The sequence below is a fragment of the Meles meles genome, chromosome 1 (genome assembly GCF_922984935.1).
Source record: "Meles meles chromosome 1, mMelMel3.1 paternal haplotype, whole genome shotgun sequence".
Taxonomy (NCBI): Eukaryota; Metazoa; Chordata; class Mammalia; order Carnivora; family Mustelidae; genus Meles; species Meles meles.
Genome location: NC_060066.1, coordinates 42,928,885 through 42,941,873, shown reverse-complemented (window position 1 = coordinate 42,941,873; position 12,989 = coordinate 42,928,885). Strand labels below are relative to the sequence as shown.

At 43.7% G+C, this 12,989-nt stretch overlaps 1 protein-coding gene across 3 annotated transcripts; it reads left to right on the top strand.

Moving 5' to 3' along the window:
• Positions 1–3,446: 3,446 nt before the first annotated feature.
• On the top strand, positions 3,447–12,419 carry PDP1 (pyruvate dehydrogenase phosphatase catalytic subunit 1). Of its 3 annotated transcripts, none has more exons than XM_046026122.1 (3): positions 3,447–3,594; positions 4,422–4,456; positions 8,311–12,419. In XM_046026122.1, exons 2-3 carry the CDS (start codon positions 4,426–4,428, stop codon positions 9,966–9,968), a joined length of 1,689 nt encoding a protein of 562 aa, XP_045882078.1. In that variant the 5' UTR covers positions 3,447–3,594; positions 4,422–4,425; the 3' UTR covers positions 9,969–12,419. The 3 variants fall into 3 exon arrangements, with proteins under 3 accessions (XP_045882078.1, XP_045882079.1, XP_045882077.1); XM_046026121.1 differs by lacking the exon at positions 3,447–3,594 and adding an exon at positions 3,619–4,177; XM_046026123.1 differs by lacking the exon at positions 4,422–4,456.
• Positions 12,420–12,989: the final 570 nt, after the last annotated feature.

The window sequence follows — 12,989 nt, the reverse complement described above, 5'->3', positions numbered from 1 at the left end:
ATTGCTTAAGCAGTCTGTAAACACTTGCTGATTTCCTATTCAAGATCTGGAGGGGAGGGGGAGATCTGGAGGGAGGGAGGACTTAAAGAGGAGTGTGCTGGACCCCGCCTCTCTTCCCTGATTGTTGATTTTGGCAAAGACAAAGCTAAGTCACTAGCCAGGGGGCCGACAGTATCTCCCACCCACATGCATGTCTATTTTAAGCTCCCTGATTGGTACCACTGAGACTCTGCTGGACCATCTCCATGTTGTCATAGCTAACCTCCTCAAGCTAACCCAAGGGCTTGAGCATCCATCCACAAGAACAACAGGCCAATCTGGTTCAGCACTTGCTCCTTTCCAGGTTTATTCTAGGGCAACAAAATGAGTGTCAAGGATCTCATTCAAGAACTGTTGTTACATTACTGGTATCACAGAAAGCATGTGTGTAGACAAAATAAGTCTTTTTTGCACAGCCCTTTCTTTGGTACCAGACTATTTTTGAACCCTTCCTCTTTCTTTGACAGCCAGGACAACCCAGAACTGTCACAGAGCTTCATTTCTATGCCTTCCAATGTCCAAGTACCAACAGGTGTTCTGGTGGCTAAAACAGTCTGTGGGGTCATAGCAGCACACCCAAGGACTTGCCCTTGCCTGGTCAGATGACGATGTGATAACAAACAGCACTTCTGAAGCGAGTCCAAGTGGCTAAACGGAGACCTAGAGACAGTAAGATCAAGGCAGAGAGGAGACAAGGGTGAGATACTCAACAATCTCCCTCAATGGTACAGGTAGTTGATTCCTCTACGACACTATGACTTTATTTATAAAACAGCCCTGAGTCCTACAACTTTGCATCAAGAAAACAAAACTTGCACCTCTAAACAAATTTATTTCATGGCCTTCAGAAATACCTTGACATTGCCTCCAATACTCATGACAAATTCTTTTGACTATAATTAGTGGTGGCAAATACTATTTTTTTTTTTTGAGAATGCATGTCATTTTCAGAAATAGCAGGTCATTTAGAACTAAGAATAGTAAGAAGAGGGAAATCAATGCTATTTTGGTTTAAAAACCAAGGTGCTGGTTATAGTAAAACAAGTTGGAACTTCCTGTGCAGACAAAAACAATTTGAAAAGGCAATTTTAAAAGTGCTCTGAATAATGGCAATATTAGTGTGGAATATAAGTATATGTAACCAAGGTAACAACTTGAAGAGGTCATTGATATGGATGGATACATTCTGGAGTCTCATTACTTTTGCAGTCATTGGGAAAAAGTTTAGAGACAACAGACAAGCCTAGTATAAACTTCACTTCTGAGACCTTAGACAGAAACTTGTAAAGATCTACTCTTAACTTCAGTTAACTGGTCACCATGTCTACAAAGTAGGGGCTAAGAGGTAGTGACAGTCCTCACAGATATTAAACTGATATCCTAAGGTTCTAAGACTTTCCAGTCTATTAATAACTTCTTAGTATCTAACTAAGAACTAAGAACATATCACATTTAAGAGTCTAGATCTCTCACTCTTTAGGAGTCCTAAATTGAAAAGAGGCACACTTATCTGGACACATGTCAACAATATTAATAGCTAATACTTTCTAAAATTTTATTTTTAAGTAATCTCTACGCTCACTGTGGGGCTCGAACTCACAACCCCAAGATCAAGAGTCACATGCTCTAGAGACTGAGCATATACTTATATAGTCTTTACAACCTGCTGTGTACTTTCTTTAACACAATATATATTTATATTGGCCTACGTATTATAACCCTGTGTTATTACTATTTTTATTCCTATCTTACACAGGAGAGAGCTGAGCCAGAACGAGGTTGTCCAAGATCACATAGTAAGCTGCAGAGCTGAGGCTGGAACCCAGGCAGCCTGTTTCCAAATCTGCTCTTACTCACTATGCTAAACCACATTCTACTGTTTCTATGAACCAAGAAAAAAACAGATAAAAAAAATCATATACTAATAGGGAAATGGACATGGAAGAATACTTACAAAATTATGAGAAGCTCATTTGAGAAGTAAAAAAGAAAGGGGGAAGTGAGGCAGATGGGCGGTCTAAATGCGGATGAAGTCGACTCAGAGCAGCTACAAGAGTTTTGTGGGCAGGTTGGAGCCAAACAAAAAAGTTCTCCTCTTATTTATTTAGAGACTAGAGGAGGCAGCTGAAAACATCCGGGAATTATGAAAAACCTGTTCCTGGCACTGTTTTGTGTATATAAAGTTTTTTCTTTACTACATACAAATCAAATAATGCAAGACTAATAGAAATAGAACTCCACAATGCTATTAACATGCGGTTTTTATATCCAGCTGACATCACTTTATAAACTTTGTTGGCTAGGAAGCAGATATGCTTAAGAAATCAAAGTAACACTAGGCAGGGTAAGCGCAATGATCAACTTGCTGTCATCTGCAAGGAAGCTTTTAGAGGCCACTATCAATGGCTGAGTTCCCATAAAGAGGGGATATGTGCTGATAGAGACAAACGAAGAAGCCCTCAGGTTGTCTTCTGCTTAATCAAAGAACTGAGGTAAAGCCTAACTTTACCTCACAGAAAGAGAGTCTCATGGAGCAAAAATGACTTGGATGTTGGTCCTCTGACTCCCAAGTCCAGGGCTCCTCCCACTTCTGTAGGCTGCATTCTCTTGTAACCAGAGAACACGAGACAGACAATACTGCTTTCAAAGCCCTTCAGAGCACACGCCCACTCTACAGGGAAAAGAATTCCCTCCTCACAACTTCCTAGACCGGCTTCCTCTCCCTAGACCCCGAGAGGTGTCCAGAAAACATTATCTGAGTTAATGTTTCTAAAATCTGCAAAAGAATGCAAATGGATGGGGCAACCGATACTTTGGGGCTGCCGTGACTTATATCTAAGCTAGGGCGAAACGGTGGGAATTCCTTTCGCTGCTGGGTTGAGTCGTCCCCGCTGCCTATCCCTACGAAGCCTGGGCCCACCAGGAAAGCGCAAGGAGGTTCAGCCGCTTGGCCACCTGGCACATGGCCGATCCCCCGCCGAGGTGCCAAGGATTGGCGGAAGCTCCTCCGGCTGGGAGCAGCCGGTCCACAGGGACCCCAGCTGGTGGCGATGCTGGGGCGGGCCCCAAAGCTTCTTCCCTAACCCGCCCATCGTCAGCCGCTTCAACGCCGCCCCGCCTAGCGGGTCGCAGGTCCCCAGCGCCACGAAGCCCCACCTTCCACCCTGCTACAGGCGCGGTCACGTGAGGCGGGCCCGTGGACCCAATGAGCGGCTCGCTCGGAATGGAAGGGATTGTCTGACCCCCATGACGTCACAAAGCTGGCGCGGAGCGCGCTGTTCTTCCGCCCCTCCTCCCCGCCTCGGGCTGGGCCAGCTCTGCCCCTCTCCGCCCACTCGCCCTCGCGCAGCCAATCCGGAGGCGGGAAGTGCTCCGGCCCGGACGTTCGGGCGGGGCAGGGTGGCGGCCCGGCGGGGCAGGCAGTGGGCCAGCTGGGGGCCTGGGGCCGCACTCCGGGGAGTTAAGCCGGGTGGCTTGGAAGGAGTGCGGGCTGGTGCCGCCGCTGCTGCGGCCGCCTCCTCGTCGGGAAGAAGCGGCTCCTCCCCTGCGTGCCCGGTTCGTATTCCCTGCTCCCAGCCCCGAGCCGCCGGGTCGGGAATCCCCTGCTACCCGCCCAAAGTTGTGAGGGGGTTGCCGCGCGTGGGGAGCGGCGGCCGCGGGCGTGCGAAGGGCGGGCCGGCGGCGGTCGGAGCGGGGGGGTGGGGAGGACGAGCCTCAGAGCGCTAGGTGCGCGCGGGGGCGTCGGAGCTGCGGGCGGGCGTGGCGGCGCGGAGGGGCAGCCGTGCGGGCTCTGGGTTAGGGGGCGGGCCGGCTGCGGCCGCTGTCAGAGCGGGGGGCGTCGTGGGGTCCTGCCGGAGGGCTGGCTCCGGGGAGGTGCGGCGGTGTGGCGTCTCTGCCCGAGGGTCTCCCGTACGCACCGCGGGGTCCAGGGTGACCCCACCTCCGCAGTGGACCCTGCCTTAGGCTTCTGGACCGAAGCCGGCGTAGCGTGGGCCGGGCGGGGTGGGCAGCAGGTGGAGGATGTCGGGGGCCGGTGGGCTCCGCGCCCAGGCTGGATGGAGGGGCCGGTCCCGGGGCGCATCTCTGCTCGCTTCTGGGTTCCAGCCGCCTCGGGCTGCGTCCCTGACTCTCTCGCTGGGTGGGTTTGTTTGGTTGGTTTCCTTCTCTCCTCCCCTTTCTCCCTGCTCCATCTCCCCCCCCCCCCGCCCCCCAGCCCCATTCGCTGGGCTGGAGCGAGAGCTCGCCCCTCCTCTGTGCCCGCCTCCCCCGCCGCCGCCTCCTCTAATGAGCATCTCTGCCTTGCTTTCAATGGGCCGGTGCTGCTGTCGCTGCTGCTGTCCGCGCGGGTTGTGGATGTTGTCGGCTCCGTGTTGTGATGACAGGAGAATGTGTGTGTGTCCCGGGCCCAGACGAATTGGTAGGTATTCACTTAACTACCTGCGTTGGGTACCCAGGAAGGATGGTGACTGATTTTGTGCGTGGATGGTTTTAGGTGGGTCGCCGTGGAATTAAGGGGTGAGGTAGAAAGGGGGACAAAGGGGTCCTGGACCCGGATAGCTTTGATTACCTTAGTGAGTGCAATTTTCAGGTGGGGACAAAGGAAACTAATCAAACAAGTGCTGGTTTGGGGCTTAGGGTCTTCTGAGGGAAATCGCTTTCTTCATTCTTGTACAGATAATGGGAGCTATGAAATGGCTAGGCATTTCCAGAAAATGCTGAGAAACTGAAAAGTCTTTATACAGGATATATAATGTAATTGGATTACATAAACTGAGGTTCTGACACATTTAATGACTAGTATAGCTCTTCCCCCCCCCCCCATTTACACGAAAAGCTTTAAAAGCTAAAGAGGTCCGGAATTGGTGCAGTATTAACAGCATTTTCTAATTAATATGGTCCGTGAGTTTATTGAATGAAGTGGAATCATTTCTTGGCACAGGCTCTGCCCAGCACATCAGGAAGAATGGATAGGTCTCTCTCCTGTTTCGGATTGCAATGCATCTTTTCTTATTAGTCATTGGTAACATGGGCCAGATTTGCCCAGGACTAAGATGCTGTATATAAGGTGGCGGAGTCTGGATCATGGGATGCGAACTTTTCAGTGAAATTGTGGTCAGAAATCACTTGAAACTATGACACTGCTCCAGTTTACCAACACTGTACCTTGTTGCTGTTCTTAATTGTCTAATCAAGAGTTTTCTACTTAATTAATTTAGTGAGGTTGTCGGCAAAAGTTTTGATTTTTGTGGGGTTTTGTTGTTTTTGAATCACAGGATATTCGGAAAGATACTCAGAGTTTTTGAAGGCTCACTTATGGTTTAAAAAAGAATTTGGAAGTACTCTGACTTCTAAGGATATCTGATCTGATGGAGAGAATTTGTCATTTATACTGGTGGTGATAGAATATTAATCACAGAGCAGGGTCTTCATGAATTCCATATTCTCTAAGAATTTGTCTTTTGAAGGCATTTTGGGAGTTGGGGAATTGGGATACAGTCTCAGTCCATATGCTAAGCTCCTGAATAACTGAAAGACACAGTTGATAAATTCCACTCTGCTTTTTTTTTTTAATCTTGAGAAATTTTGCCTTGAAGGAAAAATGTATTACCTGAGTATTTAAGTACTTGCTGCTTGGATTTATGTATTATTCAGAGCATCTGCTGCATGAATCAGTTCTTTTGCAACAGTCATTCATTTTGCAATCAACTACAAAAGCAAAAAAATTGTCAAAACAAAGTATTAAAGGAAAGTGCAGGTTTCTTGGACTTGTTATTCCTTGATTATACATCACATAACCAGACGCTGTTACGCATCTACCAAACCCCCCCTTGCAAACACATACACACACGTGCACATACACACACAGTAGTACTTTGATTCAGTCTACATTCCATGCAGAAAAAAACATTTCTTCTTTCTGTAAAAGTCTTAAATTTTAAAATAGCACAAATGCAAACTTATCTAAAGTTATAGAGAAAATTTCTCGTAAGATGGGCATCTGTTTATATTTTTAATAATAGAAAATCTTTATACAAATCACGAAATGAGTTAATGCGCTTTCTGCAGGCAAATCTAACAAGAGATATGGTTTATGTCTGGAAGCCAGTGTCATGTGGATGAATATATGAGCCCATCTCCTGGCTCAATCATGTACCCTTCACCTTTGGATGACTTTTAGTTTGAAGTGCAGTTATTTAAATGGTTAGTCTTGATAGGATCCTGTTCTGGAATTTCTATTTTTCATTACTGCATTTCAGAATGCTGCTTTCGTTGTTGATCTTATTTCCAAAATTCTAATCATTACTTTTTGTTGCCTATGCTTACCTTCAGTTTTTTTAAACAAATCCCTTCTTAAATAGTACATTTTAAAATAATGGTAGTTTCTATCACTTGCAGAATGGGTTCTTTTGTTTGCCCGGCTTATGCAGTGCTTATTATAGAAGCAAACAAGAATTGATTACTATTCACTGTTTGATTTTCTCCGCTCTCCCACATCCCACTTTCACTTCTCCAATTACTTGTGAAAGGAGGGTATCTGGAAGTAATGTAACTTATAGCTAACAATCTCTGAGCTATTTGTACTTTCTTCTTCCTATAATGAGTTCAAACTTAAGAAAGAATTGCTGATATTAAGATTCAAGTGGTTTTCTGTATTCTTTTTTGTTTACTGCATGTGTTTCCTTATTTGAAGTATTTCTGGGGCACCTGGGTAGTTCATTCCGTTAGGTGTCTGACTCTTGATCTCAGCTCAGGTCTTGGTCTCAGGGTCCTGAGTTCAAGCCCCGGGTTGGGCTCCACACTAAGCATGGAGCCTTCTTCAAAAGAAATAAAGTATTTCTAAAGTCTATTTCGCTATAGGTCAAATGAATTTTTTTAAGCAATGCTTCAAGAATTCAGGGGAAATAATATGGTAGTGAGAAGGAAGAGAGGTTTTTTTTGTTTTTTTGTGTGTGTGAATTATCTGGATTAATGATACACATTCATAAAATTTTCTAGGTAAATATTTGGCAATATTTTCAGTGTCATACAGTGTAATTTTTATTCTTGATTAATATGTGTACCTTTTTTATACAAATCTTAGACAATTATTTCACTATTCTTTATTGCTTACTGAAGGCAAATGGTTACTTTTTTTTTTTAAATCTAAGAGAAAATATTTTTCTAGGGGTTGAATTCTACTGGGGATCCGTAATGGTTGAAAACAGTATTTCTATAGCTTTCTCTTACGGCTGATTAGCAGGACAAAATGCTAGCAAGTAAATTAAATTCCAGAACTGAGAGCATTTACATTACTAATAAAGTCTTAGAGCTACTCATATACTTAAACCTTTTTTAATCACAAAGGGTACAGTAAATTAAACAAACAACAAAAAATGAAACCACCATTTGATTTCAAAGCCTCACTTCAGCTAACACTTATAAAAGCATAGAATCCCAGAGACCTTCAATAGCACCTGCTTCTCTATGTTCACTTACAACCTAGGGAAGTGAGGCCCAAAGAGGTAAGCTGACATTTCTAGGATCGTTTGGCAGGTTGGCAGCAGACCTGTGTTCATAAGCTCACCAAATTGTTGCAGTGGTCTAGAGAAGCTTAGTTTGCAAGACCGTCTACTGGGGTGCAGGAAGGGAATACTGGAATTCCTATTTTTATTTATTATGTAAAATTTTCTGTATATGTTACAATGAACATTATACTAACACAGTGGTATATATGTGTAACTTACAAAATAATTCATGAATATATATACAGATATATATATGTCAAGGATGCGTTCTAACACATTTTTGGTGATAGCCACATGTAGTCAAATGTTAACAATTGACCACAAGTCTAGCAATGGGATTTTCATTGATGGGAGGAGTCCCTGAGCAGTATGGGAGATCCAGGGCCTTCCAAAGGATAGAGAGGGAGGAGGGTGATTGGCCAGGTAGACTGCCACTGCATAATGTTATGTAATCTTCAGCTCCTCGGCTTTTCCCAGCCAAATCGACTATACATTCTGTACAGTCTGCACTGCACAAAGAAATATGTGGAAAAGAGAAAAGGAAAGCTACGCTCCAGTCCTGGCTCCATGAGTGATTGAGGATTGTGCTTAGCAGAACATACCGTGTAGACACAGTGCGTGGTAGGCGTGTGAAATACAGTGCTTCCGAGCATAGGGCTTAGTGTGTAGGCTTACCTGCTGCATATATGTTATAAAAGCGAGACTAGGTGAAGTGATGTGAAATGTAACTCCTCCCTTTGTGCATGTCTGTGTGATTGCTGTCTAGGAATCCCCGTCAGAAGCTCCAGCCTGCCGCTGTTTTCTGATGCCATGCCAGCACCGACTCAGCTGTTCTTCCCCCTGATCCGGAACTGTGAACTGAGCCGAATCTATGGCACCGCATGTTACTGCCACCACAGACATCTGTGCTGCTCGTCTCCATACCTGGCACAGAGCCGCCTGAGATGCACGCCACCCCCGGCATACGCTACCTTCTGCCGGCCAAAGGAGGGCTGGTGGCAGCACACCCAAGGACGGAGATACGCTTCCACGCCGCAGAAATTTTACCTCACCCCTCCGCAGGTCAACAGCATCCTGAAAGCAAATGAATACAGTTTCAAAGTGCCAGAATTTGATGGCAAAAATGTCAGTTCGGTCCTTGGATTTGACAGCAATCAGCTGCCTGCAAATGCCCCCATCGAGGACCGGAGAAGCGCAGCCACGTGCTTGCAGACCAGAGGGATGCTCTTGGGGGTTTTTGACGGCCACGCAGGCTGCGCTTGTTCCCAGGCGGTCAGTGAGAGACTCTTCTATTATATTGCCGTCTCTTTGTTACCCCATGAGACTTTGCTAGAGATTGAAAATGCAGTAGAGAGCGGTCGGGCCCTGCTGCCCATTCTCCAGTGGCACAAGCACCCCAATGATTACTTCAGTAAGGAGGCATCCAAATTGTATTTCAACAGCTTGAGGACTTACTGGCAAGAACTTATAGACCTCAACACTGGGGAGTCTACTGATATCGATGTCAAGGAGGCTTTAATTAACGCTTTCAAGAGGCTTGACAATGACATCTCTTTGGAGGCTCAAGTTGGTGATCCCAATTCTTTCCTCAACTACCTGGTGCTTCGAGTGGCATTTTCTGGGGCCACTGCTTGTGTGGCCCATGTGGATGGTGTTGACCTTCATGTGGCCAATACCGGTGACAGCAGAGCCATGCTGGGTGTGCAGGAAGAGGATGGCTCCTGGTCAGCAGTCACTCTCTCCAATGACCACAATGCACAGAATGAGAGAGAACTGGAACGGCTGAAACTGGAACATCCAAAGAATGAGGCCAAGAGTGTGGTGAAACAGGATCGGCTGCTCGGCTTGTTGATGCCTTTTAGGGCTTTCGGAGATGTAAAGTTCAAATGGAGCATTGACCTTCAAAAGAGGGTGATAGAATCAGGCCCAGACCAGTTGAATGACAATGAATATACCAAGTTTATCCCTCCTAATTATTACACGCCTCCTTATCTCACTGCTGAGCCAGAGGTAACTTACCACCGACTGAGGCCACAGGATAAGTTTCTAGTATTGGCTACTGATGGGCTGTGGGAGACTATGCATAGGCAGGATGTGGTTAGGATTGTGGGTGAGTACCTGACTGGCATGCATCACCAGCAGCCCATAGCTGTTGGCGGCTACAAGGTGACTCTAGGACAGATGCATGGCCTTTTAACAGAGAGGAGAGCCAAGATGTCCTCGGTATTTGAGGACCAGAATGCAGCAACCCATCTCATTCGTCACGCGGTAGGCAACAACGAGTTTGGGACTGTTGATCACGAGCGCCTTTCCAAAATGCTTAGTCTTCCTGAGGAACTTGCTCGGATGTACAGAGACGACATTACAATCATTGTGGTTCAGTTCAATTCGCATGTGGTAGGGGCGTATCAAAACCAAGACTAGTGAGTGGCTCTTACCCTGGCAGTTCTCAAATGAAACAGATTTCAAGGGCAGATAGATTTGTAAAAGATAATAGGATAACAAACATCTCTAGTGGGTCATTCTAAGCATTTACTCATTTGAAACCCTAACTGGTCAAGTACTCCAAATTGACTTTGCAGCAGGGTGGCAGGATCACAAGAGCCTCCTTCTGCCTAGCTCGGACCTCACAGCACCTGCCCTCGCGGCAAGTCAGTTCCTCGTTGGCAAAACATCTTGTGACGTTGGCCTCTTTTAGCAATCTCAGAAAATCAAGATGACCTGGCAAGTAGGATCTTGAATGGGCCCAAAGCCAGGATCTTGCTGGGCGTATTCTTTTGGTAAAAGGGAAGAAATACTACTATTCACACCTGCAGACCCTTTTCATCACTAAGATTCCAATGCACATGAGAATGTTTATTTACTGCATGATTTCCTAGATACTACTAGATCTATGCATTATTGTAAACATTTATTTTAGCCTGAAGTGGTTTTCAAACCCAGTACTTTAAGCCATAAATGACTGAGAACCAAGCAATCTGAATTCATCAGTATTTTGTGATTATTTGACTGGAATGCTTCTTAAATGAAAAAACAAACTCTACTCCCTTCCCCACCCCTGGTTACATAATGTAATCAAGATATTTTCTGCTTTGCCACGCACTCGGAGATGACAATGTTTCTGGTTTCGTCCACTCTTAAATTGATGTTAAAAATAGAATTTTTTTAGTTTGTAGTAATGAAATGATTGTATTTCATTTAGTTTGAAATAAAAAGATCCAGAATAAAAAGAAAAGGCTGTTCAATCCTTGTCATTTGTAGCCACAGCACGATCCTGCTTATCTTGAAATCCTGAAAGGCTTGGCATGCTGTATGTGGTGGGCAGACTGCTGCCAGGAAATCGTACTCCCCATTCAGTAGTGATAAGAATGTTTCCCATTTTTGGAATTTCAAGGTTGACATATATAAAATAAGTTTAAATATCAAATTGGGGAGTAAGGTTTAATACTACTTTTGGGTATTGAGGCCAGGGAGGGAGTTTTTGTTTTTCCCCACATAGACATAGGTCCGTTAAAATATTTGGTTTAAAAATGACTAAATGCTTTAAACATATTAGAGCTTATAAATAGAGATCTTAAGATATATACACAAGAAGTTTTAAAAGGTAACTGTTGTGCATGCCTGATGCTTAATAGATCCCTTAGCGGCATCAAGTGTTGTTTGCAGCAGTCTCTGTGATTATACGCAGTCCCTTCTAATGCTGTATCAAAGTAAATGAAAATAAATATATTCAAATTGGCTTTTTGGGAGCTTATTTGATATGCATCAAATGGCATTTGTCCTGTGTTTAATGGCGATCTGTGTACAGCTGTGCATATATTTTCATCACTTATTCTAGCATCATTGTTAGAAGAATGACTATGACTATGTTTGATATTCACATAGATTTTAAGACAACACGTGATCAGCTTTCCCTTGTATAATTAGTTGAGGGGTTTTAGGAGTGCTTCCAATTTCTGTAGAATGTGAACTAGCTGTTCAAGGACTTCCTATGGACTGTGGACACTAAAGCAACATAGAACTGACGGTAAAACTTGTTTCAGCTGAAAAACAGACTCAGGCAGATTGTTGCTCAGAGCAGCATATAATGTTTGTTTTCTGAGTTGTTGTCCCCCTACCCCAACTTTTTCCCTTAATTGGCTTGGAACTTTTCTTCTAGGCAGCATTTTGGAAGGGGGAATGCTGTCCTATATATTTATTTCAAAATATTTTGACAGATGTCATCTTTTAATTGAAGTAAATGTCGACTGCTGTAGCAATTAAAACCCATTTTCAGGCTACTATTTTAATTTCTCTCGAACACCGCCACTGAAGAATTCCATATTATTGTATACTTAATAGTCTCATTTCTTTTTAGTACAATATATATAAATTCAGCTTCTAGTGGTCACTATCAAAATAGTAATTGTTATTGCACAAGTAACTTGGTCTGCAGTCCAAAAGTTGGTCTTCTCTCTAGAAACAAAAATGCAGTGTGGAGTTGACATTGTGGAAATAAAAATAATTGGATGCTAGAAATTTGAATGTACTATCTAAAAGCAGTTGTGATTTTACTGTAATTGGTTATCACTGTGATGTGATATTTAGACAAAGTGGAGAACACATGTAAACTTTCACGGTATTTAGCCTTTCTTAAACTTTTTTTTATTATGGAAACTTTCTAATGTGTATCAACCTCTGTATTTATATTTAATCAGTGGCTCATGATATTTATAATACGCCCTTAACTAAGTGGAATGGTGGTATGTTTCACAGTACTTGGTAAAAAACCTGTGTCTTATAAAAGATGTATCTGTATGAAGACATGTGAAAAGTTTATATTCTTGGTCACAGAAATGCCCACAGTGAATTAAAGTTTCATATCTGCTCTCTGAATGGCCTGTGGTGGGTTTTTTTTTTTTTTTAAGATTTTATTTATTTATGCATGACAGAAAAATAGCAAGAGAGGGAACACAAGCACAGGGAGCTGGAGAGGGAGAAGCAAGCTTTCCTGATATGGGGCTCTGTCCCAAGACTGGGATCATGACCTTAGCCAAAGGCAGAAGCTTAACCACTAAGCCACCCAGGGGCTCCCTGTGTTGGTTTTTAATAATAGTTTATTAGATGCTTTCTACAACAGTAGTTATATTTTGGAATCCAGTAGATAATTAGTACTTTTAAAAAACCACATATAATTTATATTCAATAAAATGCACAGATTTTAAATACATGGTTTGGGATTTGGTGAACACAACCCCAATAAAGGTACACAACTTTTCCATTATGGAAAATTCCCTCATGCCCCTTTCCAGTTCTTCCATACGTAACTATTGTTCTGAGTTACACGACCATAGGTTAGTGTTGCTTATTCTAGAAATTCATATAAATGAAATCATAAAGTGTGTACTCTTTTGTTACTTTTCTGAGATTCATTTATGTTGTTGAGCATATTCATAGTCTCTTTAC

What these genes read in the sequence shown, in the direction of transcription:
- PDP1 (XM_046026121.1), top strand. Translation starts at nt 4,095, where the DNA reads ATGGAGGGGCCGGTCCCGGGGCGCATCTCTGCTCGCTTCTGGGTTCCA. An exon ending in GTCCCTGACTCTCTCGCTGG is followed by an intron (nt 4,178 to 4,421) that starts GTGGGTTTGTTT and finishes TTGTGATGACAG; the next exon opens with GAGAATGTGTGTGTGTCCCG. An exon ending in TCCCGGGCCCAGACGAATTG is followed by an intron (nt 4,457 to 8,310) that starts GTAGGTATTCAC and finishes ATTGCTGTCTAG; the next exon opens with GAATCCCCGTCAGAAGCTCC.